Raw genomic sequence first — 25,540 nt, 5'->3', positions numbered from 1 at the left:
ATATTTTCTTGTGAACGGCATTAAAGCAACCTCGCCCCCCTAGGAAGCACTATGCTAGCATCTCTAGATACTACCACCATACTTTTTCCCCCTCAACAATCTCAAGCCATGTTATTATTCCCCTTATTAATGATATCCTTCCTATTGGAGTCCCATTACCTGCTACCTACCTGGAGGTAGTAGATTCGCGCTTCCGCTCTTGTCGATGAGATCTTCCTTGCATCCCCACCAGAAGATGTACCCCAAGATATGCCAACCCCACCACTCCTGCAATGATTGAATATGCAATCATCGCACTTTGAGGAGCACCGGGATTGTCTATGCCCGCTAAGTGGAAACCAAGACCTCCATTGATAGTACCAAGAATGATCATCGAACGGCCCAGCCAGCGATGTGCGTAAGCAAAGACACTCTTGCCGCCATCACGGCGAAGGTGACGGTGCTGGAAAAACCCCACTGCCGGTTGGAAGAGAGTAAGGAGCACCACGACGATAATACCAATGATAGGGTGCGAGTTCATCATCAGGTTCTTTTCAACAGCAAGTTGAAGACCTACATCCATTCCAGAAATGGCGAGGGCAAGTGTGAGGATCTGAAGGGGTGCATGAACTTTGGGGATGGAGATCGCGTAGGGAAGTAGGACAACCAGGGCAAGTGATGGAAAGAGTAGGATAAACGAAATAGCTATCATGAGCCCATGTGCGATGGGCATGTCAGGAACCCTAGTGCCGTCTGTGGAAGTGGTAGTATAGCTTGAGTCCGTGGCTGGGCTGTATGTTAAAAACGGATTAGTAGAGACTGTCTCTGCGTGAGACAAATCGGCGCTTGCACCTCCATGCCCATCATGCTTCTGGATAAACTCAGTGACATTATCAGAATTTATCGGCGAACCCTCCCTATAAGTATAATACCATTGTGTCGATGAACTCTTCGGGTCCATAGACCCGCCCTGCCAGTCATTGCAGTTCTCGCAGAGCACATTGGCCGTCATCATACCGTCTTGGATACCGCTACCATCCAGAAGAGAAACCCGAGAGTCCAGATTAGGCACTGGCTGGAAATGACCTTTCCCGGAGCGAGGGGATAGCGTCACATTACTAGAGGAAGCCGAATAGAGGATGAACATATTAGCCCTGGCCATCTGCGATCCTTGGCCTAGACCGACCCACTGTAGGGTACTTGGGGCCTTGATCTGAAAGAAAATGAGACCGGATCCAGAGGAGGCGGTGATGGTAGGACAGGCGACACTGAAGAATACTCCATCGAGGTCAAAAGGAGAAAAGGTCACAGGTCGTTGGCTCAAGGCAGTGCAAACTGTTCAGTTACCTTTGGTCAATACATGCGCATTGCTTGAATAAGGCTATACAGACGAGTGAAACGCCATGGACTTGGGGTCATGGAAGAAAGGGTAGTGACTGGACTTACAGAGCCCTAGCACTGCAGCATACAGGGGTACAGTGACTTGAGGTTGCATAGTCATTAGTAGACTGGCGCTGCTCTATCCTCCTGGTGAAGTTAGGCAAAGAACACTGCCTCTTTATATCATTCCATCCTTAGAATGTGCTTGTGGCGCTTTTAGGTACTGATCTCTCGGCTTAAACGGAGAACCCAGTTCCTAATAGTCCGCTGCACAACCTTTGGTTGCCGCCGAACTCTTAGTATCAAGAAGAATCATGGCCTATCGTTTGTGTTTTAGTAAATTTTAAAAAATAGAGCTGTTCCGTCATATGGAGCATACAAACATAAGCGCGTTAAGGATAATCCAAAACTTAGAACGCTTGTATAGGGTGGCTTTTTTTGAGCCAAGGTTCCACCCCGTATTCGTGACCCGGAGACCCTAGTAAGCTAAATGAGGGATGATTATGACTTATGAAGCTGTGGGGGATTATATGTATATAGCGTGCTACCTGGAGAAGTGTATTTAACAGCTTTCAGTTCTGTTTCATTTCGACCGATAGATCTCTATGGCAATGAAGCGAACGTAGTAACTGAGATATACAGTGATCATTGTTAATTTATAAGTATAAACTGATTGTTCACTGGTTGAGAAGGTGGCTATTAGCTCATCTCATATCTGGCTGTGCCGTGAACCTATCCTTGAGTCAGATCCATGCGTCTAGGGTCTATAATTCAAGTAACTCATAGATTGCGCCTCCTTCAACGTGATTCATAAAACCAAGGTTACCAAAACCTTACTCCGTGGCTCTATGGAGACTACAAATCTCTAAGGATTCTGGCAGTTTTATGGTGAAATTATTTGACGGATACTATAGTCTGGGTCCTACATATTGATAACACACTGAGACATAGACTTTGGTTCGCTTTTGCTGGGCAACTGTTAATACAAGTCTGTGCCAGGATTCTTAGTTTGTGTTTTCCAATATGTATTCCTGTATAGTGGACTGACCGATAAGATATGAGCCATGGGCCTAGGATTGGTAAAGCAAGTCTGGATTTCTTGGACGGCACTAACTCAAGCATCTACTGAATGATTATCCACCATCATCATCCAAGGACTACTTTCTTCTTTGTCTCGATCCTTGCTCTTTTTTTCAAAATCAAGACTAGCTGAATTTGTGACTCGTGAGAGGAAACTGACACGCAAGAGATGATCATTATATGTACAAATTATGGGGTCAAAAATTGATGGACATGGACAAGTTTAAAGCAACGAGACATAAGATCTGTCTAGTAGGGAAGGCTGTTGGGGTTAATCATTGTATAGATAGCTATTCAGAAAAGCCCAGTTCCATTGACCGCTGCTCTTTATCGCGCTTCATAACGCCTGGAAAGGGAAATGGATGTTCTAAGTATTCTGTAGGGTAGGGACAAGTAGCCCTTCTTTTGACTGATAATAAACAACTACAGTAGTAACCACCAATCTAGAAATTATAAGAGTAATAAATGATGAAAAGGGAAAACAGTACGAATATGATATGTAATAAACCGTAATATGTAAAACTAGAGAAGTATTTTAAACTCTTTGGCCATGTTGTATCAGTATATTTACCACAAGTCGGTGGTTGTCTGGATATTATGATAGTTAATCTATGCATAGCACAGCTATTGGCTATGTATCTGGCATCTATACAGGGTTAGAGCTGTTTAATATGTATAAATGATCACTGACGCAAGGCAATTATGACATCGACTACTTTTGTTCTTTCTTCTCTTCTATCTTATCTTATTTTATTGTAATGTATTTTTCTCCTGATTAATTTTCGGCTGTACTCCGTAGAAGAAAAGAAGAATTCGGACTGGGATCCATCTTGGCGAAAGATTTGCCGTAAAGGGTAAAGATTGGTAGCCCACCAATCCCGTTCAGGTAAAAAAGCGAAGGGGAAAAAGCACCAATTGGGTGGGAGGATCCTATTGGAGAACGCGCTGACCCTACTCTGTACATACGTAGCCCTAGGTATTACCACGACCACTACGAGATGGTATCTGGACATCTACAGCAATAGTAACTGAAGTTCTACCTAACCAGTCCTACTAGACCATCTTGAACGTTGATCTCGGGGTATAGCATACTAGGTATTAAATACTACCACTCACTTAGAAGGCAGTGGAGAGGTGGGGCTCAATATACGCAGTATGATCACGGACCCTTTTCGCTCTGTACTGTTACAAGATGGAAAAAGTGGATCGCTGCATCTTGGCTGCCCTTTTCGCTGCCAATGAACCTATGAAGACAGAGAAGTCTGGAACGCTAGTAGGATAAAACCAGGTTCCCAGCCGGCATTGGCACCCATGATTCATCTCCAGCGAACTGCCCTACTCGGAAAATACCCTTTATTCCATTGCCTTCTCCGGCCTTACTGGCCAATCAGCCCTTATATAGCCATACGATGCGAGTAATTTTCTTTTTGAGACACCTAAAATGGTGGGCCCCTGGAGAGACGATTGTCGAATCTCTTTGCACCATTGTGCTTACAAAAACTACTCCGGGGTAAAAGAATTGGCTTATATGACGTCCAATGGCCATGGGGCATGAAGCTTGGCTTCCTCTTTCATCTAGCACACGAGACCTGTAAATTGGTGCTGCTTGCAGTCTAGCCACACCGACTGATATATAAAACTGTCTTTGTGTGCGATGCTTGAGGATACATCAAGTTGATCACCCTATATCAGGCGTTTCTCGCGAGGTACCAGGCTTAAGATAGGCCGTGGATTCACCATGCCGGCCCATCTCCACGCTCACCCACCTGGGAGCACCTCCCTTGCTGCCAATCATGAAGCTGAGAGTCCATCGGATAGTGTGTCCTCGCCTCGGGTGTTCTTGTCTCACGACGATGAAGATGCCATTGCGGAGATCCGTCGGACCTTGACTGAGATTAGCCATCACAACTCCAAACAAGGTTATCCTGAGCCGCACTCTTCCTTTGACAAATTTTTAGAAGCAGAGTTGCAAGCTGGCCGGAAAAAGTCCAATCTTGGAGTTTGCTTTCAATCACTGTCAACATGGGGCGATGGGGAGGAGCACACTGATGTCAAGACCTTGGGAACGGCACTGTGGCGCACATTGACATTCCAAGATGTCTATGAGTGGACTATTCAGCCCTGGCTTTCGAGGAAGGAACCACAGAGCGGACGTCCGTTGATTCGCGATTTCTCAGGCGCCGTTCGAAGTGGTGAGATCATGCTGTAAGTACACCTACATCTGTATAACAATGTACCGAGTAAGATGTGTCCAGACTTATGACCCGACAGGGTGCTGGGACGACCAGGAGCTGGTTGCTCGACATTTCTCCGAACAATTGCCGGCCATCACTCTTCGTTTCTCGGAGTGACAGGGTCTTTGGACTACTCTGGTCTCAGCCTAGAAGAGGTTAAGAAGCACTATCGTGGCCAAGTGGCCTATGTCCCAGAGGACGATGTACATTTCCCTACACTCACAGTGCAACAGACGCTGGAATTTGCACTCCAGAGTAAGACACCCCAGAGATACCAAGACCGGATTCCTCGATACCTTGAGATCTACGGTCGCGTTTTTGGTATGTCCCACACGATGAATACATTGGTCGGTAACGAATACATTCGGGGTGTTTCTGGCGGAGAACGCAAGCGTATTTCAATTATTGAGTCCCTCGCAACGGATTCTTCTGTTTCATGTTGGGATAATTCCACCAGGGGACTTGACGCCTCATCCGCTTTGGACTATGCTCGTAGTCTCCGAATCATGACTGATACTTGTGGCAAAGCCACGCTAATGACACTGTATCAAGCATCAGACGCCATATACGACCTGGTTGACAAGGTTCTTCTGATTGACGAAGGGCGCATGCTTTATCAAGGCCCAGCTCGGGAAGCAAAGCGTTACTTTGAAGACTTGGGTTACGAGTGCGCTGAGATGCAGACAATCTCGGACTTCTTAACGAGCATCACAGTGCCCGAGAGACGCAGATTCCGACCAGGCTGGGAGCACCGAGCCCCCAAGGGACCCATTGAGCTGGAGGAAGCATTCCGCAAAAGCTCAGCCTATCAGAAGGTCCAATATGATGTACAGCACTATGAGGATCAACGTCTTGGCGGAAAAAGTGTCCGGTGCTCGCAGATCGATTCGGACGATGGAAGTCTGGAAGACTTCAAGAAGGCCATACAGACAGACAAGTCCCGTTTTGTGTCTCCTAAATCCCCGTATACGATCTCCGTGTTCCGACAGGTGGTGCTTTGTGCAAAGCGACAGCTGTGGCAGATCCGGGGGCATATGTCTCCATTGTATATCAAGATCATATCGTCTGTTGTCTACGGGTTGCTGGTCGGTTCCATGTTCTATAATCAACCGCAGACTACTGCAGGGATGTACTCTCGGGGAGGCGTCATTTTTTACTCCTCCATTCTGCTCGCGTGGCTCCAGATGTCCGAATTGGAAGAGGCAATGCAAGGGCGGGATATTCTCAGTCGTCAAAAGAAGTTTGCGTTTGTTCGACCCAGTGCTGTATGTTTGGCCAGAGTCATTACGGATTTTCTCATAGCGGCAGTGATCACGTTTCTGTATTTGATCGTGGTTTACTTCTTGTCTGGCTTAAAGTCTGATGTAGGTTGATCTTTTGTATCTAGCATGAAGACTCTCACTGACTGTTTCACCAGGCCGGGGCTTTTTGGATTGATTTCTTATTCATCTATCTATGTACCATCTGTTTAACGGCTCAGTTCCGATTGTTCGCCGCTGCATCTTCTAATTTTGAAGTTGCTTTGCGGTACTGTGGCGTATCTGTACTGTTCTGCATAGTCTTTGGTGGTTATGTCCTCTCAGTCGACAGGATGATCAAAGACGTCCCTTGGGTTGGCTGGATAGCGGTAAGATTTCTGGAAGGATCCCATGTTGTGCTCGATGCTCATCCCACTCTTTAGTATACTACTCCAGCTCTTTATACTTACGAAGCGATGATGGCAGCAGAATTTCACAATGCCAATTTCACTTGCTCACCAGAATCTATTGTCCCTTCGGGTGCCAACTACACCAATATTGCATATCAGACGTGCGGCTATGCGGGAAGCCAGATCGGAACGACTGTCGTGAACGGCGACGATTACTTAGCAGCCCAATACGGCTTTTCTTTTGGTCATGTCTGGCGCAATTTTGGAATACTGTGTCTCTTCACCGTGGTCTACATTGTCTGCACTTGCTGGTTAAGTGAAATCATGGAATGGGAGCCGGACAGTGCGGGCCCCATAGAGTATAAGAAGTCGCGGAGAAATTCAAGACGAAGCCACAGGCAAGGACTGGATGAAGAAAGCAACCCTGTCCACCGCGATGTAACCATGCCTGATTCAGCAAACAATTTTGAAAGGTCTGGCCAAGCCATAACCGGATCCATGTCCACATTTACTTGGGACAATTTGGAGCTGTTTGTCCAAGTTGGGAAGGAGACACGAAAGCTGCTGAATGGAGTCAGTGGCTACTGCAAGCCTGGAACCCTGACGGCTCTAGTTGGTGCCTCTGGAGCGGGAAAATCAACGCGTAAGGCTCTGTTTATTCCCTTTCATGTTCCCTTGCTGACGACTACAGTATTGACTGCCCTGACTCAGCGGCCAAATTCTGGAAAATTGACGGGCACAATGTACGTCGACGGACATGCTGTTGATGAGTCATTTAACCGTCAGATCGGATACTGCCAGCAAATGGATATTCACGATGAGAGCAGCACTGTTCGCGAGGCGCTTGAATTTTCAGCGCTGCTGCGCCAGAACCCGGGGGTGCCAGATAAAGAAAAGCTCGCGTACGTAAACACAGTCATTGAGACGCTTGACTTGATCGAGTTACAGAACGCCCTCATCGGATCCTTAGATATCGAAAAGAAGAAGCGTGTCACTATTGGAGTAGAGCTTTGTGCGAGGCCTGAGTTGCTACTCTTCCTGGATGAGCCGACAAGTGGACTTGATAGCCAGGGCGCTTCTAGCATTGTTGCTTTGTTGAGACGGTTGGCAGACCAGGGACTGGCTATCCTTTGTACCATTCACCAGGCAAACCAACAGCAATTCGAGGATTTTGATCGAGTCTTGGCTCTCAGTCCTGGCGGAAGTACCTATTACTTTGGGGAAGTCGGGGAGTCCGGCTGTTCGATCTTTGAATATTTCTCCAAGAATGGGCATAAGCCGGAGAATGTGACCAATGCGGCAGACTACTTGATCGAAGTTGTCGTGGGGGGCATGAAAAAAGATACCACGCATCAAGTCAACTGGGCTGACGTGTGGAACCGATCTGCGGAAGCCGATATGGTCAAGAAAGACATATGCGACATCCGGAGTAAAGGAGCTGAGGCCGGTGTATCCCAACGTGCAAAAGGAATCTCCCAGCCGCCACTTTATCGCCAGGTGGGCCTTTTGACCCAACGTACTTTGCGGCAGTACTGGAGAAGCCCGGAGTATCCCTACTCACGGCTCTATGCGTCGTTCCTGCACGCTCTGATCAACGGTCTCACTTACCTCCAGATTGGGAATAGCTCAACCGACCTGCAATCCAAGGCCTTCTCATGCTTCTTGGTTCTGATGCTGGTACCTGAGTTCATCAACGCCATATCTATGCGGTTTATCATGAATCGCGATATATGGAAGGCCCGCGAAGGTCCTAGCGGTGTCTATGGATGGGTTGCATTCTGTACAGCGCAAATCGTATCCGAGATCCCGTACGCTATTATCAGCGCCGTGGTGTTCTATGTGCTCTATTATTTCATTGTTGGACTTCCTTTGGGATTTGCAGCCGGATATAGTTTCTTGATGTTCTTCTTGTTCTTCCTGTTCGCCACGTCTTGGGGTCAATGGATCGCAGCGCTGAGGTGAGAATGCTTACAACTGGGATAATCAAACGTAGGTTCCATGCTGACAGATGACCACAGCGCTGACTCTATGGTGGCTGCGACCCTCATGCCATTCTTCATCATCATGTGCGAACTGTTCAACGGTATCCTTCAGCCCCACGAGAACATGCCCGTGTTCTGGAAGTACACCATGTACTATGCCACACCCTTCACTTATTGGATCGGGGGTGTCCTAACGGCTGTCCTACGCGGAATGCCCGTCATCTGTGACAGCAGCGAATTGACCATGTTTGAAAGCCCACCGAACATGACGTGCGCAGAGTATGCAGGGCCGTGGCTTGCAGAGCACGGCGTAGGCTACCTTTCCAACCCAGATGACACAAGCAGATGCGGATATTGCAAGTATAGCTATGGGGATGATGTAAGTGTTTGTTTTCACTTCTCCCTTTGAGTGGACGACAATAATGGTCGATTCAATACAACTCTCAAACTAACGATGTTACCTTAGTATCTGTCTGGCATTGGCCTAGACTCGTCGAAGATTTGGCCGTACTTCGGCATTTTCTTGGCATTCGTGATCTCCAACTATTCGATGGTGTATGTTCTTGTATATGTGCGATCTGTGATGAAGCCTTTCTGGGGGCGTAAATAAGGCATTTGACCAGTTTACCTGTATGTATGATACAGTGAAGTATATAAACATAATATCAGACCGTGCAAGAGGCTAGAGCCTCCTGGTCGAAATACTGAGACCTCAGCTCGTTACGAAGCCATAGGGTCTGTCATGGATACACAATCGACTGGGAGACATCAACGAGCTAAATAGTAGGAGAGGTGGAATATTATAATGTATTGATTGTCCTGTAGTTCTGGGTCAGGCATCAATCTTGAACTGCCTCAAGTTGGAAGAAACCGGAAGTCGGTGATAATTACTCTAATAGGATTCCCCGAGCCGCTTATCTCCGGATTTAGCCCAAAGCGGAAGGCCGAAGGTGGATTTTGCTCCGATCGTGACTTCATAATAGAGGATCAGGCCATCGGAAAGAAGGATTCTTCTGGATTACTATAATTATTATCAATCTGATAATGTGTGTTGGATTTGGCACCGTGTACTACTTCCCTCTCTTTTAGGTGCCAATATCTTAACGTATATCCCTCCGCATTATTGAAATATCTTCTGGCTAGAACCAACAAATGTTGTTCAGGCGATAGAACTCCCCCAGCCAATATGTACAAAGATCGCGAATTAGAAAATCATAACGAACAAACGTCAACATCACCGGACTCGATTTTAGTACCCCGACGGCGCCGACCGGCTCTTTCTTGTACAGTGTGCAGGCGCCGCAAGCTCAAATGTGACCGAGCATTACCGTGCTCGCAATGCGTCAAGTCGAAGACCCCAGACCTCTGCGTTTACTCCGGACCCGCGCCAGGCCAGCCGTTGGAGACTCGACCGATTCGCACCGCTTCCAACCGGGCCAATGTGTCTAGTAATCACACCAGTCCAGCCCATAGTGGGCTCTACGTCTTCGACTCGAGGCACCAGTCTACGAACCGAATTACCAAGCCCAAAGGACGCCCCGAGGAAGTGCAAGAACTCCGACATCGCGTGCAGGTGTTGGAAAGTGCATTGTCCAAAGCCGGATCGATCCAAACGCCGGACAGTTCGGCATGTGAATCTGTGTCAGACTACGGGCCCCGGATAACATCGGATTCTTTACTTCTCAGTGAGGACGTCAAGTATCTACCAGGACGAGCATGTTTTAGGGGGAAAAATGGGAAAACCAGATACTGCGGACGTTGTCATTCAGCACTATCTTTTTCATTTGTAAGTGGCAACGAGTCGTGCAACGTTCCCGTGCTAAACAGCTACAGTTCAAAGACGTGGCCTCCTACTTTCAAGACCGACGCATGCAGAAGAAGTCGAAAAGCCCGGAATATCTCAAATTGAAAAAGTTCAGGGGCGAGATGCTATCTCGGGAGAAGCAAGATCATCAGAAGGCATACCGTGAGAAAGCTTTCACGCTGGAAGAGATGCTCCCGCATCGGAGAGTCGCCGATGAGCTAGTTAGCTTGTATCTGTCTACATTTGAAACGACATATCGAATCTTGCACGTTCCAACATTTCTCAAGCAATATGAGACATACTGGGCTGGTACCGAAACCGCTGATATGGCCTTTATTGCCAAACTTTTGGCGGTGATGGCTGCCAGCAGCTGCTTTTTTAGCCCAACGACGAGACTCAATGAGAACGATACTTTGCATAGTGCGGCGGGAGGGTGGATTATGGCAGTTCAGTCTTGGATCTCATCCATTAACGTTAGCTCAACGATTGACTTCAACATGTTGCAGATCCAGTGTATCTTGATTCTCGCACGCCAGGCTGACGCTACAGATGGGGATGTTGTCTGGATCTCTTCGGGCTCTTTGATCCGCTCTGCCATGATGATAGGGTTGCACCGGAACCCCGCGCGCTTTCCAAAGATGACTAGGTTTTGGGCTGAAATGCGTCGCCGCCTGTGGGCTACCATCTTGGAGCTGGATCTGCAGTCAGCCTTGGACGGAGGGATGCCTCCTTCAATCGACTTAGAAGAATATGACTGTGACCCACCGTCAAATTATGACGATGAAGACCTGACGGAAGATCTGACAGAGGACGTTATCCCGAAGGACGCAGCGATGATAACACGCAGTAGTTTCCAGGTTCTGCTGGCGCGGTCATTGTCGTTGCGTGTTCGAGTAGCGAAGTTAGTCAATAGTTTGAAGTTCGCTTTGTCTTATGACGAGGCATTGCGCCTGAGCGAACAACTGGTTCAGTACCGGGATAATGCCTTGGCCTTGTTCTCCGATAACGCATCCACATCAATTTCCCCTGAGAGTCTGCAGTTCACGAGGTCGTTCTTGATGTTCATCATGGTCAGGTTTTTACTTGTTCTTCACCGTCCATTCTCTCTCAGTGTGCAATTGTCGCCCAAATTTTCCTATTCACGAAAGATCTGTCTCGAGTCATCTCTGGAAATGCTTTCTCAGCTGGATGCTCCCGCTGTTAGCCTCCCAGAGGCACAAGCATGTCCACATCTAGGACAGCTTAGTGGCGGGATGTTCCGAGACGAATTTTTCCACGCCGCGATCACCGTCTGTGTGGAGGTTTCCCTCCAAGCTAGCGAGTTTTCCTCATCGAAACAGCCCCCTGGCCAGCTTAGCTCACTAAGTTCGCTAAATGACCTGGTACGGTCCCAGCAGGATGTCTTAGTCCGGGCCGTAGAGCATACGCTGGACACCTTTGGCAGCCGAATTTCGCCACGGGGGAAAGGGTGCAAGGCATTTATTTTCCTTGCAATGGCTGTCGCATCTGTCAAGGCGCGTCTGAACGGAGAGGATGCCCTAAGGAAGGTCGAACAGGTAGCTGCAAAATCCATCAAGGACTGTGAACGGCTGATTCGAGGGAAAGCCTGGGCCGATATTCGAAGAGAAGATGGTCCCGTTGTGGTAAGTATTTTATGTTTCATGCGTTGGGTTCTACTAATTTAGGTATAGCCGGATACCTTAGCAGCTAACCTGAACTCTGCGGCTCCCGAGATACCGTTTGATCCTGCGTTGGTTCCCTACGAGTCAGCCTCTGTTTCCGTAAGGATATCCTCACCCTAGACTCTATCTACTTTGTCGGACTAACAGTCAGCGACCAGCCGCTGGACTTTGGTAATCTATTCGACTCGGCAGACTACGGATTTCCGGAACTATGGAATATAGACTTTATAACAGGATTTTGAATGTTCTCCTGAACGCAGATGAATGGTTTACTTAATAGTTGATAGTTGACGCACGTGCGCTGGGCGCCTGATGAGTCATCGATGGCACTGGCCCGCCGATCTTTTGGCATTGTTGTTGTTATTGTTGTAAGGGCCATTCTTCCTACCTCCCCTAGATCATACTAGGTACCCCTCCGAACCCAAACTCTGATAGACGACAATTTATATATGCTCAGCATGTCGTGAGTGTGGAATGATCTGCATTAATATATGTCGGTCGCTGCAAAGTTAACACTAACAGGGCCATCTTGACTACTCTTGGTCTTCAGGCTCCTCCCGGGGGACAGGCCTCCAACCATGCCGTGGCTTATCTGCTGGCCAACTGGCTCATATCATTTGGCGTATTTAGCACGCGGCGGGAGAAGTTGAAGCTCGGTATCGATCACAACCAGGCCCCTCGCGAAGACCTTGCCAAATTTGGAGAGGCAGCCGTACAATCAGGCAAGATCACACGGCAAACCTTGAATCGACTCAAGCGGCAGGAAGCCATCATGGCCAATTCAGCGGAGCATTACCCATTATTTGTAGCTGCAAGTATGGTCCTTGCCCAACATGGTGATTTGACCGCGATGCATACTGATCTGCCTAGTCCTTGTCGCTCTTCACGCGGGTGTGTCCAATGATATTATTAACCGCATTGGACTATGGTATGCGGTATCACGGCTGGCGTTCGGGTTCTGCTACAAGTACATTGAGTCTCTCAAACTGAGCTTTGTTCGTTCGGTCTTTTGGTGGTCAGGCAATATTTGCTGCTTCACCGCTTTTTGGTTTGCCTCGAAGAAACTGTGATCGTACTCAAGTTTCAGAAATCTTCCTCTTCAACTTGGATCTTTCCCTTAATGCCACCAAGGACCAAGATTACAAGGAATCACAATGCAGATGTGTTGATCAGTTGCGGGTAACTGGAGGTCGATACGAGCGTTTTGAACTTTCCAAAGTTTCCATTGAGTCCATGAAATTAGATCCTTTCGGATTGTGGGGCTGTTGTTTGTTGAAGGAAATGATCTTCTGTGGATTATGGGCCACTGGTATGACTCCAATAGCAACTTCCGATATTTGTCGGCTGGAGTAATTATTTGCCTAGTTAGGATTTAGAATGAATGGTACCTGAATCGTCCCGCTAAGGCGTCTGAGATAGATAGCTGGGCACCTTCGATTTTATTTTGATATAGTCATTCATATTTATATTCGTACTGGTGTGATATTTAGTTGGTTTGATGCTTTCTCCTTGCTCTTGGTTGTTTAGTCTCCATTCACTAACGACGTTTTACTTGGTAGTAACCGAATTAATAAAGCCATCCCCTCCAGGAAAAATTGTAGCATGCCGCAAATCAACAAATTAGCGGTATTGGGGGACAACGCTCAATTTCCCACAGTTGTATAATGTCTAGGTGATTATCACGTTGGGACTTCATTTTGCAACAAGTGCGATATGAAGAATATCCGATTGGTGGAAGTATAAAATTCCTCCCACCCGGCGAAATTCTGGCTAGCCTAGAGCTCCATAACAAACTATACCCCAGACCCCAGATATTTCGACATCGCATTGTGATCATATCCCCCGCGATGTGGGGAAGCATTTGATGGCACGGTAATTCCGGAGGTGGATCCTGATATCTTGGAAACAGAGGAAGTCAGAAACGGAGCTATCTTACAGGCGGAGAAACTGCTCGTTGGGTTCCTTGGGATTTGATTTGCTTGGAGGTTTGGGTGATAGAAGCGATTGACATATTGAGTCGTATAAAAGGGGCCTGTCGTCGGACGTCAAAGGTGCACAACCGTCGAGCTGTACGGATCATATCAACTACCAGCAGCATGAAGTTCTTCCTTGCAACTCTCTTTGCGAGCGCAGTCAGCAGCATCGCGGTTGACCGGCTTATCCCTGGAGCACAGATCATCCCAGAGAGCGACACAAGGGCCTTACTGCGTGTTGGTGGCCATCATGACAAGTACCATGACCGTCGCACAATAACTATTCGACCTTCCCGGAATGATACGGATGATGTATCGAGGGACTTCCTTTGGGGTATCAAGCATGCTAACCACGGGGGACGACTTCTTCTCAAGAAAGGGGAGAAGTATGTGATTGGTAGAAAGCTTGACCTGACATTCTTAGACGACATTGAGGTGCAACTAGATGGAGAATTGAAGGTATATATTCTTTGGTGCCTGAAACCATGTTTTGTAACAAGCCCGCTGATGTAACAGTTTACGGATGACGTCTCCTACTGGCAAGAGAACAATTTCTATTATGATTTCCAGAAATCTATTACGTTTTGGCGCTGGGGCGGGAAAGATATCAAGATCTTTGGAACTGGCTTGTTGAACGGAAACGGCCAGAGATGGTACAACGAGTTTGCAGGGCAGGAAATTTTGGTAAAATCCCTGAATATCATAGGTATTAAGGGACCTTGCTAATGGTGTTAGGATCCCGACAATGAGTACTATCGTCCAATCCTCTTCCTGACTGAAAACGCAACCCGGATTTCTGTTGAAGGCATCACGCAGTTGAACTCACCTTGCTGGACCAATTTTTTCATCCAGTCAAAGGACGTCTCATTTGATGACGTTTACATCCATGCATTTTCTACAAATAAATCAGTGGGCCTCTCTCTCTGTCTCGTCTGGACCCAACCCTCCTGTTTACTAATCGGCAAACTAGGCCTTACCTAAAAATAGCGACGGCTTTGACTCACTTAATGTTGACGGGTTGACGGTCACAAATACGCGGGTTGACGTCGGAGATGATTGCTTCTCGCCCAAGCCAAACACCACCAACATCTTCGTGCAGAACTTGTTGTGCAACAACACCCATGGGGTTAGCATGGGCAGTATTGGGCAGTATCCAGGGGTAATGGACATCATCGAGCACGCCTACATTGAGAATGTAACCTTGTTGAATGGGCAGGTAAGTCTGCTTGAAGATGATACCCGGTGCGATGTCATTGCTAATAACGGCAGAACGGTGCGCGTCTTAAAGCGTGGGCTGGCCAGGACGTGGGCTATGGGCGAATCAACAACATCACGTACAAAAACATCCGTATTGAGAATACTGACGCCCCGGTGGTCCTGGATCAATGCTATTTTGATATTGAGGCAGCGGAATGTGCCCAGTACCCCTCCCAGGTGAATGTGACCAACATTCTCTTCGAGAATATCTCTGGAACATCGTCCGGCAAGAATGGAAAGGTGGTGGCCGATCTTGTGTGTTCGCCAAATGCGGTGTGCTCGGATATTCAATTGAAGAACATTAATCTGACTAGTCCTGCTGGGAGTCCACCAGAGATTGTCTGTGAAGGGGTTCAAGGAGACATTGGGGTAGAATGTCAGGCTTCAGCCGACTGAAGTGCAGACTAGTCATGCGAAAGATATGAATTTCAGACCAAGTAATATCAAATATCTTTCCATTTCCCCTTGGCTTTCTGATTTCTCCCCTTACCGAACTATGTCTTTCCACTTTCTCTTCCCCATTTTCATGTCGGCTTTGACACGACTCAGTTGCCGTTGGGCCTACTTGGTGAGTGGTCGTTCCCACAAGGTACGTAGCGATAAAAACTCTTCCAATGTTCACGCGATACATACCATGTATAGAAAACTGCCGGAGCCAATGACAATGATAGTAACGCGTTTTTGTCATCAGTCATTTATTAATCCTTGCAATTGGTCGGTTAAGGGTGAGGACCTTGTGCTAGTCGCGAATACAGGTACCTTGCAAGACGTCTTTTTTAGGGCACGGATGGAGTACCTTTGGAGTCGGAATGGAGACCTTGTCTCATAGACCAATCACAAGCACGATGATAAATTATATCTCTATGTATAGCTGTGAACCTTGGGGGTGAGTATCTATACCAGTATATAAATATTTGTACATAGGATCTGGTGATTGAGAGCCTTCTTCTTTTTCTTCTTCTTCTTTTAAATCTTAGCTCCTTTGTGACTTTAGCCCTATGCCACGAGACTACTTAATAACCTGCCAGTATGACGATCAACTCGGGCCCAGAAACTCTCGCCTTTCCTGTGCCCAACAACATCAATGGAGCCAAAGGCTGTCGACAACTTCCAGTCACACTTCTCTCGGGGTTTCTGGTACGACAAGCATCTATAACCCCTTTACGAGTCCCAGGAGGAGGCTAATGATGGTGTAAACAGGGTAGTGGAAAGACAACGCTCCTGGAACATATTCTACAGTCAGACCATGGATTTAAGATTGCTGTCGTTGTTAATGACATGAGCAGGTACGTGCTTGCCACAGTATCACAATGAATACCCCTTCACCAAGAAGGACACATTAGCCCATTCTGACCCATCGTACAGTCTAAACATAGACGCAACCCTCATCAAAAACCACCACGTGTCCCAGACAAAGGAAAACCTCATTCAACTACAAAATGGATGTATCTGCTGCACATTACGCGGGGACTTGTTGGAAGAACTAGCCCGACTTACGAAGCAGGACGACGTGCAGTATGTCGTGATTGAGAGCACAGGGATTAGCGAGCCAATGCAGGTCGCAGAGACCTTCACGGCGGAGTTCAGCGCTGCGATGCTTGAGGCAGACGTTGCTGACGAAGAGGGGAAGAAAATCCTCAACCAGATGTATCTATATCCCACATCCTCTGTGTCTAAAGTCATCGATGAGTGGACTAACCTATCGACAGTGTCGAATTAGGAGGCCTGCATAAACTAGCCAAACTTGACACAACCGTTACCGTCATCGACGCCTTTAACCTTCTTTCCAATTTCGACACAGCGGAGTTTCTCTCTGATCGCTATGGCGGAGAGGTTATTCCTGAAGACGAAAGAACCATTTCTGATCTGATGGTGGATCAGATCGAATTCGCGGACGTAATTATCATCAACAAGGTCGAGACTGTTGACGAGAAAACTCGCGAGAGGATCAGGTCGATTTTAAAGCTCCTTAACCCAGACGCCAAGGTACTCGAAACAAGTTATTCAAAGGTCAATGTCAATGAGATATTGGACACGGGAAGATTCAACTTTCTCAAAGCGGCATCAGGTGCCGGGTGGTTGAGGAGTTTGCACGAAATGACCAAGAGGGAAACTGGCAATGGGGAAAGGCTGGCTCCTGTTCCTGAAACCATTGAGTATGACGCTCGTTAACCCTTTTCCTTCCAATTCATCAAGCCTAACAACTAAGCAGGTACGGCATCAACAATTTCGTGTACAAAGCTCGACGCCCATTCCACCCGCGGCGACTTTTCAGTTTGATACATGACAAATTCATTGTCCTCCAAAATGTCGAAACACAAGGCGATGATGAAGATGAGGAAGAAGATAACGGAAATGAAGCTGAGGACGAGGAAGAGAACGAGGAGGACGACGATGTCGAAATGGAGGACTTTTCCCAGCTAGATCCTCAGGAAATTCTTTCAAACAGACGCTCTCATCCTGTCCTCCGTCCCATTTTACGCTCTAAGGGCTTCTTCTGGCTTGCCACTCGCCCTTACCAATTTGGCGAATGGAGCCAAGCCGGTGGCATGCTCACCATTGGGTGTGGTGGACCTTGGTTCGCGGAGGTACCAGACGAGGCATGGCCGGAAGATGCAGATGTAAGAAAGTCCATTGAGGATGACTTTCAAGGGCCATGGGGAGATCGACGACAAGAAATCGTCTTCATTGGGGAAGGGATTGAAACGGGTGCTATTACGGACTTGCTAAACGAATGCTTGTTGAACGATCGGGAGATGAAAGTATGGGAGGGCATTATGAAGAAGAACAGATTATCTAAAGAAGAGAGGCAGGAAAAGATGATGCAGACTTGGGAAGATGGATGGGAGGAATGGCCTTCCTTGGAGGAAGAGGATGAGCCTGAGCAAGAAAAAGGAAAGCATCGGATCAGTGAGCACTTAGGCCATGGACATTCTCATAATCATAACCACTCCCACAGAATGGGAATAAAAGCTTAGATATAAATAACATTAAGATGCAGCTCAACTGCCCTATATAGCCCTGAAAACAAACCGTATATCGTTACATATCATTAACACATTGCAAGAAAGGCATTATCACCAGTCATCCACCCTACTCATCCTCAGATGCATCCCCTCCACCGGCTTAGTCGTCACAGCACCTGCGATATGAATTTTCTGCTTAGGGTTCTGCATCTCGAACCGGAAACGGCCAACGACACCAGCGACTGCACAACGCAATTCAGCCCGGGCGAAATCCTTTCCGATACATGAGCGCTGTCCGTGGAGAAAAGTAATCTGTGCGAAATTTGTCGACGCTCCGCCGGTATTATTAGTAACAAGCTGACCATTCTTGTCAGTGTCGATCCACCGCTCGGGCCTAAACTCTTCCCCGTCATTGCCCCAGAACTCTGGGCTGCGGTTAATGGCGTATGGGCACAGAAGGATCCGGGTCCCCTTGGGAATGTGTTTCCCAGCTACCACGCTGTCCCGAACAGCTTCACGTATAGTCATGGGGACAGTAGGATACAGACGAAGGACTTCCTGACACACCCCGTTGAGGAGCGGAAGAGTCTCGAGGTCGCTCCAGGTGATAGGATGGTTGCCGGATGGGATGCGCTCACGGATCTCGGTACGAAGGCGCTCCTGGACATCAGGATAAAGGGTGAGAAGATAGCAGGCCCAGGTGAAGGCACTCGCGGTGGTTTCGTGCTGCAAACCATGTTAGTTTCACGTGGCATTGTGCTCAAGATAGGGGCAGACATACCCCAGCAGCTAAGAAGGTTAGCATTTGGTCGATCAACTCGTCGTCTGTGAAGTCGCCGCCCAACATCATGGTACCAAGAATGTCGGCCTCAAGCTCCTTGGCCGTCGCCTTTGTAGCTGTGATGGAAGCCCGCTTCTCATGAACGATGTCTCTACACAGATCGCGCAGAAACCCGGTCTCATCATTGATTACTTTGTTCAAGCGCCAGGGGATGCGACGTGCAAACCATTGTGGCAAAGCAAAATTGACGGCCAAGAAGGCCATTTTCTCCTTGGTCGGTTCTAAGATAGCCAGGAAACTGTCAGCCACTTTATTCTCAGGGTTGTGCAGGGAGCGAAAGTCGCGACCCATGGCGGCTGGCCCGATGATATCCAGTGTAAGCCGACTAGTATGTGTCAGTGAGGTATACTCATCACGATAGCTGAGCGTAAGGATACCTTGCCCAGACACTCATCTCAATCTTTCCCTCCCCGCTCTGCGCATTAGTACCATCCATCGGATTCTGTTTTATCTGTTTCTCCAGCTCATCCATCAAGAGCCCAGTCTTCTCCCACATCAATGAATATAGTGCTCTGATGTTCTTCACATTGAAGGATGGGGTCAAAGCGCGGCGCTGCTTTTTGTGCGCACTGCCCTCTGACAGAATTAGTCCGAACCCTATAATACGGGCGAGGAAGTCGCGCGCCCGCCAGGGCTTTTCAAAATCGTAGGTGTTGGTGCTCATAATGTCGAGCAAGGCCTGGTGATTGGTAGCCAATAGGTAGCTACGATTGACGATATCGCGAAAGTGGATTAGGCCTTCATTGGGAACAGTCTTCATCCACTCCAACGGCAGACGGCCACGGGGATCATCGAAAACAATACGGGCATTGTTGAGATTGCCCTATCTCCGTTAGCTACTTGTCTCCAGACATGGTGATAAGCGGTGTGAGCTACCGAGATTGTTGGAAGATGGCGCAATGGAGTGACAAAATAAGGATAGATCAAGGTGTTCCAGATGGTTAAAAGCACAAGATTGACTCCCACGGAGCTCAGCGTAACAGTACGGAAGGTGAGATCCACGAAGACTGTGCGCTGCAGCAGGAAACCTTCGACGAGAGAAAGAGTAATGAGGGCGAGCATCAAGTCCATGATGGAGTGCAAATCCCTTAGCCGACAGTGAAAACACAGCAGGCTCAGGAGCCCAACAATCTGGGGTAAGGGGAGAGAATTATATTATGGTGTCCACTTAATGATGTAAAGCTAACGCTTCTAAATTGAAAGGCCCCGCGGATCGACATATTGACCTCGGTTGGAGGGGCACATGATAACGCCAGTGCCTAATATCTAGCTTCTACTATTGACTACAAGCCATGGGCCGAAGTGGATGCCTAGTGGATAAGACAAAGCGACACATTCATGTTGAGGCTTCAAGTCATGTCTGAAAGTTATGAATGCAGGACCCATAGCCCTAATTTTGCGACTCCGCTACGTGCGTCATGACCCTGTGATATTTTGGGGTTTTACCATAACGATGACTAGCTCGATTGTCAACTGCACCTCTACGCTATAAGGACATAGACGATCGGCTTGATTCTAGAAAAAGAGCTGCTCCACTCATGGTTCCAGGGTCATGCAGGATGCATAAGACATAAGATGATGCGCTACGCGGGGAGCTCGAAAGGCCGCTGCTCACCATCCATGTGAAGTTGTGAACCCCAACCCCAACAATGATGTGCAGGATAATGTCAGGTAAGGTAATCTTCGCGAACATGGTTCGGTGCCGTTTTGCTCGCGACTCAGGAGTCAGGGATTTATTCTTCGGTGATTTTGTGTTTCTCCACTTGGTACAGATCGGCGTTCGCAACCCTTGCCGGATGGGGCAAAAATCGTCGCACCGAAGGCCCTTGTGAGTACCTCGGTCATTGGTCCTTGGCTGTTGTTATGCTTATATTCAGTATAGTACGTATATATAAACATGTACATATAAGTTATAATGATCCCGAGTACTTCCAAGCGCTGTTCTTGTCAATATTCCGATTTACTAGTTCTGTAACCATGTCTCTCGATCAATCTCTCCAACTTCTTCGCCACTGGGGCCAGACGGCCCTCGAGCACCTCCCCCCTCAGGCACAAGATGTACTGCTTCACCCTTTGGTACCGAAAGCTTTGACAGCGTTTCTGGCTCTAGGCATTATAAGTAAGGCCAACCGCTCGCTGGGCTATTGGGCAGCGAATAACTGGCAACGCGCCAAACCCTGGCAAAATGAGCGCGAGCTGGTCTTGGTCACCGGCGGATGCAGTGGCATTGGCAAGCAAATAATGGAAGATCTCGCAAAGGCTGGGGTTCGAGTAGTGATACTAGATATCCAAGAGCCATCCTTCCAACTGCGTATGTCCCTGACTGCTCGAAGGGGCAATCGAGAGTATTCAAGCTAACAAGCTGTAGCATCCAACGTCGCTTTCTACAAAGCGGATATCACCTCGTCAGAGAACATTCGCAATGTAGCGGAGAAGATCCGAGCAACGCACGGCGATCCCACCGTGCTAGTCAACAATGCGGGCGTCGGACATGACGGTTGCATCCTCGATGAACCGGAGGCCAAGATTCGACAAACCTTCGAGGTCAACACAGTGTCGCATTTCCTGATGGTGCGCGAATTCCTGCCCAGCATGATCAAGCAAAACCATGGACATGTCATTACAATTGCTAGCATGGCTAGTTTTGTGGCGCTAGGTGAAATAGTCGATTACTGTTGCACCAAGGCGAGTGCGTTGGCATTCCACGAGGGATTGGGCCAGGAATTACGGCTCTGGTATAAGGCTCCCAAAGTTCGGACTAGGTATGTTCTCTTCTGTATTTTCTCTTTTTCTTTCTTTGCTTTTCTTCCTCTTTTTGTTTATGTATTCTGAATACATTCGGGGTGCCGGGAGAGGTGCTAATAGTTGCAGTGTCATCCACCCTCACTGGGTCAAGACCCCAATGATTAAGATCTTGACCGACGTGGGTCACCAGTTCAGAGGGCCCATCCTCACGACGGAAATGATATCTGCTGCTGTTGTAAAACAGATCCTCACCCAGAGCAGCGGACAGGTTATTATACCAAGCCACTTTAGTGTGATTAGCCTGATCAGAGCATTCCCTTCCTGGTTGCAGGAGGCTGCTCGCGGAAAGGGGTCAAAAGATCTGAGGGTTTTGCGGGATGTACAGGAGGCTAAGGGCCTGTAAATGAACCCGGGTGTTGAATTAATTTAATGTGTTCATGCTATGTATATTCGAGTAACTTAGACATACCAATACCACCATCTGTATAAAGCATTGGAATTTGCAGTAGCTTTCAGTGTAGTACTCCCAAAACTATAACTGTAGACCGAGTATCCCTCGGGATCATATATATGTCTAAGCCACGGGTGGCATTTTAGCCAGTCAAATGAAATTTCATAGCTAAGATATCTTGTACTATAAAAGTGCGCGTGTTATACAATTAGAAACCAACTATATTACTCCGTAGGCTGATTCATAAGGATGTTCGTTCATGAAGTTGACAGCGTATATAACAGAAATCATAAACATTCAAGTCGTATCTACAGAGTCTCTCTCAACCAGCTCTTGACTCTCTTCCCCTGCTCCGTCTCAGTCTGGTCCCCGATATACAAATTGTAGATCGGGGCGACATGGCCCTCCCGCTGGCCAACACACAACTCCACACCCGGGAAGCCCTCCTGCTCAGGTTAGATAAAGACGTCCCGCTGTTATCGCAGGCTAAAAAAAAGCTTACCTTTAGTTTCTTCACGAAATCCTGGATGATTGGGAAAAGAATCTCGCTTCCTCCGGCACAAACTAAAATCTTCTGCACCGGAAACGTGGAGTACCAGTCTGCTGGCGCAGTAGATAAGTCGGTGTAGTAATCACGCTTGGCGGTACCCAGGTAGGCGCTGGCCCATGGTCCTGCTACTGCAGGCGTGATCAAATCCCCTCGAGAATCGATCTCTTGTCCCGAAAAGTCCGTCTCCATTGATGTCCACGGAGCGATCATGACCGCGCCGCGGAGGTGCTCGGAGAGGTTCACCGGGGCAATAGCAGGGTGGGGATGAGCCAAGTGGGACAAGACGCCGCCGACCAGGTTCCCTCCTGCCGAATCACCACCCAAGAGAATGTGGCCTGGTGAAAATTTGGTCTGCTCAACCACATACCGCAACGCTTCCACGGCCTGGCGAATCTGTGTGGGATATGTTGCATGGGGGGCCAGTGTGTATGTGAGACTGAAAACCGCCAAGGATTTATTGGCACGGCCACTGTCCGCGATTAGGCGAGTGAAGAAACTGAAATAGCCCAAGTTCGCTGGGAGGGCAAATCCACCGCCTGTGGCTGTTAGCATGCATAACAGGGAAAGTATGATGCTTGTCCCGTAGTACAACATACCGTGATACCAAATCAGGACATTATCAGCATTGCGGTCTCCAATCCAGTGGCCCAATGCACCATGGCCCAAGTCTACAGTGTCTGCTACTTTTCTGGACTTGCGCACATACTGATCATAAATCTTATTAGTCGGCGGCATCACATATCTGTGCGGTCAGTGATCGTCACGCCCGATAGACATATTTATAAAAGGGAAGCTACATACTGCATTTGTGCAACGGAGAGTCGACTGGTTGCTTTCCGGAACGCGGCATATCCGACATGTAGGAGCCAGCTCTTGGGATAGGATGATGAACGCCATAATCCCGTGAACATTGCCCACACGACAGTGGCACAAAGTGACACCAGGGCGGGAATAAAGTCAAGTTTCTCCGCGAGGGAAAGGGGGATTGCAGTGTTGAGCATGGTGACTGGATTGCTGCTGGTGGGAGCCTGTCATACCGTCGTATGATCCATGTACCTTGTAGCACAAGCCCTCTCTATATTTATTGCGAGAATACTTCATCGGAAGGGGTAGTAGAGTTTCACTTCATGTCTTCATGTGAGGGATCGCAACGATTACTGGATTGGGTAAGGATAGACCCCACAGACGATCTTCGGCACAGCAGAAATTAGGCTAGAAATCAGATCCTCGGCCTTTTCCCCAGACTGTCGGTTCGGACGATCCCCCTAAAGTCACTGTCACTGCCGAAAGCTTTGAAAATATAATCTCCGCCATCGCCTCTCCTCATTTCTGGAGCTCGCGACGATTTCTCGTTTCGGAAATGGACAACCGAGGCATGTGAGCCATTTGGCAGATGTCTCCTACCGCATATCCAGAGCATATAAATCGGACCACAGAGCTCGTATGGATATCCCTGCCACCTTAAAGCACCTTGTCGCTATGGAGCAATCCTATGATGTTATTATCATTGGTGCCGGCATCTCCGGCATCAACACCGCCTACCGCTTGCAGTCTCAGAGCCCTAAGCTTCGCTATACGATCCTCGAAGCCCGTAACAACCTGGGTGGCACCTGGGATCTCTTCAAATATCCTGGAATTCGTTCGGACTCGGATCTCTTTACTTTCGGATTTTCATGGCACCCATGGGACCATGGGAACCCCATCGCCGATGGACCCTCCATCGTCAAATACATAGACAACGCCGCTGAGACCCACGGCATCAAGAAGCACATCCGCTTCGAACATCGCCTTTTAGGTGCCGACTGGTCTTCGGCAGAGAACACCTGGTCACTAAGTGTTGAACATGAGGGACAGTCCAAGTCATTCTCGGCCCGGTTTATCGTATTTGGCACCGGCTATTACGACTACCACACGCCTCTGCAAGCCGAGATCCCTGGGCTGGATCAATTTCAGGGGCAGATCATCCACCCACAGTTCTGGCCCGAGGACCTGGACTATAGCGACAAGAAAGTTGTTATCATTGGTAGTGGTGCCACCGCTGTAACTCTGCTTCCCAACCTGGCCCAGAAGGCCAAGCATGTTACCATGCTCCAGCGGAGTCCTACCTATATTCTTTCCCTCCCGAACCGGCACCGTTCGTGGTTGAGCTATATTCTCCCAGCGGCTCTCGATCGCAAAATACAGCGTCTGAACTGGCTGCTTAGCTCGCGCTTTTTCTTCCTGTTCTGTCAAACCTTCCCGACCCTTGCCCGGTTCATCCTCCGCCTGTCCGTCTCCCGCCAGTTGCCCTCCCACGTTCCACACGACCCGCACTTCCACCCACGATACAACCCATGGGATCAACGTCTTTGCATATGCCCTGATGGTGACTTCTTTAAGAGTTTGCATACCGGTCGCGCAGAGGTGAAGACCGACACAATCCGCGAGGTCACGGCATCCGGGGTCGTCCTCAACTCTGGAGAGAAGCTGGACGCGGATATAATCATTACAGCCACCGGATTGAAACTGCAGATCGCGGGCGGAGCCTCGGTCACTGTTGACGGAATTCCTCAATATGTTTCCGAGAAGTATATCTGGCACGGAATCATGTTGCAAGACGTTCCCAATGCCGCCTTTGTCATCGGCTATACCAACGCCTCCTGGACTTTGGGCGCCGACGCAACCGCGCAATTTCTTTGCCGATTTCTCCAAGAGTTGGAGAAACGAGGCGTCAAGGCAGCCGTGCCACGGTTAAGCCCCGCCACGGCCAAAGAGATGCAACCGCGCCGGTTGTTGAACCTCAATTCTACCTACGTGACCAAGGCAGAGCGGGACCTACCCAAGGCAGCCGACAGAGGACCATGGCTGCCAAGAGATAATTATCTCGATGACATCAAGTTTGCAAAGAAAGGCCGAATCGATGAGGACATGGAGTTTTTGGGTGAGAAGAAATTGCAGTAAATGTATATATAGATATCTATTCGAGTTA

At 48.4% G+C, this 25,540-nt stretch overlaps 10 protein-coding genes across 10 annotated transcripts; 7 read left to right on the top strand and 3 right to left on the bottom strand.

Moving 5' to 3' along the window:
* Window positions 1-36: 36 nt before the first annotated feature.
* F9C07_1940397 (cellobiose dehydrogenase) lies at window positions 37-1,624 on the bottom strand. The gene is made up of 2 exons (XM_041287492.2): window positions 1,426-1,624; window positions 37-1,314 (listed from the first exon to the last, which is right to left on the bottom strand). The coding sequence occupies exons 1-2, from the start codon at window positions 1,478-1,480 to the stop codon at window positions 167-169; spliced, it is 1,203 nt and encodes a 400-aa protein (XP_041151167.2). The 5' UTR covers window positions 1,481-1,624; the 3' UTR covers window positions 37-166.
* A 2,040-nt stretch (window positions 1,625-3,664) lies between these two features.
* On the top strand, window positions 3,665-9,287 carry F9C07_2287434 (pleiotropic drug resistance proteins, ABC superfamily). The gene is made up of 7 exons (XM_041287486.2): window positions 3,665-4,644; window positions 4,711-6,037; window positions 6,091-6,300; window positions 6,355-6,964; window positions 7,013-8,279; window positions 8,340-8,682; window positions 8,770-9,287. Exons 1-7 carry the CDS (start codon window positions 4,178-4,180, stop codon window positions 8,911-8,913), a joined length of 4,368 nt encoding a protein of 1,455 aa, XP_041151168.2. The 5' UTR covers window positions 3,665-4,177; the 3' UTR covers window positions 8,914-9,287.
* A 202-nt stretch (window positions 9,288-9,489) lies between these two features.
* F9C07_12821 (putative C6 transcription factor) lies at window positions 9,490-12,062 on the top strand (the record flags this gene model as incomplete). The annotated part of the gene is made up of 4 exons (XM_071507901.1): window positions 9,490-10,089; window positions 10,137-11,750; window positions 11,799-11,888; window positions 11,948-12,062. The coding sequence occupies 4 exons, from the start codon at window positions 9,490-9,492 to the stop codon at window positions 12,029-12,031; spliced, it is 2,388 nt and encodes a 795-aa protein (XP_071367390.1). The 3' UTR covers window positions 12,032-12,062.
* Window positions 12,063-12,238: 176 nt separating this feature from the next.
* Window positions 12,239-12,859, top strand: F9C07_12820 (uncharacterized protein; the record flags this gene model as incomplete). The annotated part of the gene is made up of 3 exons (XM_071507900.1): window positions 12,239-12,252; window positions 12,312-12,604; window positions 12,660-12,859. The coding sequence occupies 3 exons, from the start codon at window positions 12,239-12,241 to the stop codon at window positions 12,857-12,859; spliced, it is 507 nt and encodes a 168-aa protein (XP_071367389.1).
* A 1,026-nt stretch (window positions 12,860-13,885) lies between these two features.
* On the top strand, window positions 13,886-15,415 carry F9C07_12819 (putative extracellular exo-polygalacturonase; the record flags this gene model as incomplete). Its single annotated transcript, XM_041295287.1, has 5 exons — window positions 13,886-14,221; window positions 14,279-14,446; window positions 14,498-14,671; window positions 14,733-14,978; window positions 15,032-15,415. The coding sequence occupies 5 exons, from the start codon at window positions 13,886-13,888 to the stop codon at window positions 15,413-15,415; spliced, it is 1,308 nt and encodes a 435-aa protein (XP_041151169.1).
* A 633-nt stretch (window positions 15,416-16,048) lies between these two features.
* Window positions 16,049-17,997, top strand: F9C07_12818 (CobW domain protein; the record flags this gene model as incomplete). The annotated part of the gene is made up of 5 exons (XM_041295288.1): window positions 16,049-16,156; window positions 16,220-16,305; window positions 16,385-16,666; window positions 16,729-17,175; window positions 17,232-17,997. The coding sequence occupies 5 exons, from the start codon at window positions 16,049-16,051 to the stop codon at window positions 17,995-17,997; spliced, it is 1,689 nt and encodes a 562-aa protein (XP_041151170.1).
* Window positions 17,998-18,096: 99 nt separating this feature from the next.
* F9C07_12817 (putative cytochrome P450 monooxygenase) lies at window positions 18,097-19,897 on the bottom strand (the record flags this gene model as incomplete). The annotated part of the gene is made up of 4 exons (XM_041295297.1): window positions 18,097-18,711; window positions 18,767-19,151; window positions 19,204-19,649; window positions 19,703-19,897. The coding sequence occupies 4 exons, from the start codon at window positions 19,895-19,897 to the stop codon at window positions 18,097-18,099; spliced, it is 1,641 nt and encodes a 546-aa protein (XP_041151171.1).
* Window positions 19,898-20,803: 906 nt separating this feature from the next.
* On the top strand, window positions 20,804-21,974 carry F9C07_12816 (hydroxysteroid 17-beta dehydrogenase 11; the record flags this gene model as incomplete). The annotated part of the gene is made up of 3 exons (XM_041295289.2): window positions 20,804-21,137; window positions 21,195-21,588; window positions 21,698-21,974. The coding sequence occupies 3 exons, from the start codon at window positions 20,804-20,806 to the stop codon at window positions 21,972-21,974; spliced, it is 1,005 nt and encodes a 334-aa protein (XP_041151172.2).
* Window positions 21,975-22,330: 356 nt separating this feature from the next.
* F9C07_2264089 (lipase/thioesterase family protein) lies at window positions 22,331-23,899 on the bottom strand (the record flags this gene model as incomplete). Its single annotated transcript, XM_071510176.1, has 4 exons — window positions 23,374-23,899; window positions 23,169-23,314; window positions 22,525-23,114; window positions 22,331-22,468 (listed from the first exon to the last, which is right to left on the bottom strand). Exons 1-4 carry the CDS (start codon window positions 23,571-23,573, stop codon window positions 22,331-22,333), a joined length of 1,074 nt encoding a protein of 357 aa, XP_071367388.1. The 5' UTR covers window positions 23,574-23,899.
* A 33-nt stretch (window positions 23,900-23,932) lies between these two features.
* Window positions 23,933-25,512, top strand: F9C07_2205980 (monooxygenase; the record flags this gene model as incomplete). The annotated part of the gene is made up of 2 exons (XM_041287487.2): window positions 23,933-23,949; window positions 24,009-25,512. The coding sequence occupies 2 exons, from the start codon at window positions 23,933-23,935 to the stop codon at window positions 25,510-25,512; spliced, it is 1,521 nt and encodes a 506-aa protein (XP_041151174.2).
* Between the last annotated feature and the right edge of the window lie 28 nt (window positions 25,513-25,540).

The sequence above is a fragment of the Aspergillus flavus genome, chromosome 8 (assembly GCF_009017415.1).
Source record: "Aspergillus flavus chromosome 8, complete sequence".
Classification (NCBI taxonomy): domain Eukaryota; kingdom Fungi; phylum Ascomycota; class Eurotiomycetes; order Eurotiales; family Aspergillaceae; genus Aspergillus; species Aspergillus flavus.
This window is presented reverse-complemented; position numbering and strand designations above follow the sequence as displayed.

Excerpts from the sequence above, each read along its gene's own strand:
- F9C07_1940397 (XM_041287492.2), bottom strand. The coding sequence starts at position 1,480 with ATGACTATGCAACCTCAAGTCACTGTACCCCTGTATGCTGCAGTGCTA. Across the intron at positions 1,315-1,425 it reads TGCTGCAGTGCTAGGGCTCT|TTTGCACTGCCTTGAGCCAA; the intron begins GTAAGTCCAGTC and ends GTAACTGAACAG.
- F9C07_2287434 (XM_041287486.2), top strand. The coding sequence starts at position 4,178 with ATGCCGGCCCATCTCCACGCTCACCCACCTGGGAGCACCTCCCTTGCT. Across the intron at positions 6,038-6,090 it reads TGTCTGGCTTAAAGTCTGAT|GCCGGGGCTTTTTGGATTGA; the intron begins GTAGGTTGATCT and ends CTGTTTCACCAG. Across the intron at positions 8,683-8,769 it reads AGTATAGCTATGGGGATGAT|TATCTGTCTGGCATTGGCCT; the intron begins GTAAGTGTTTGT and ends ATGTTACCTTAG.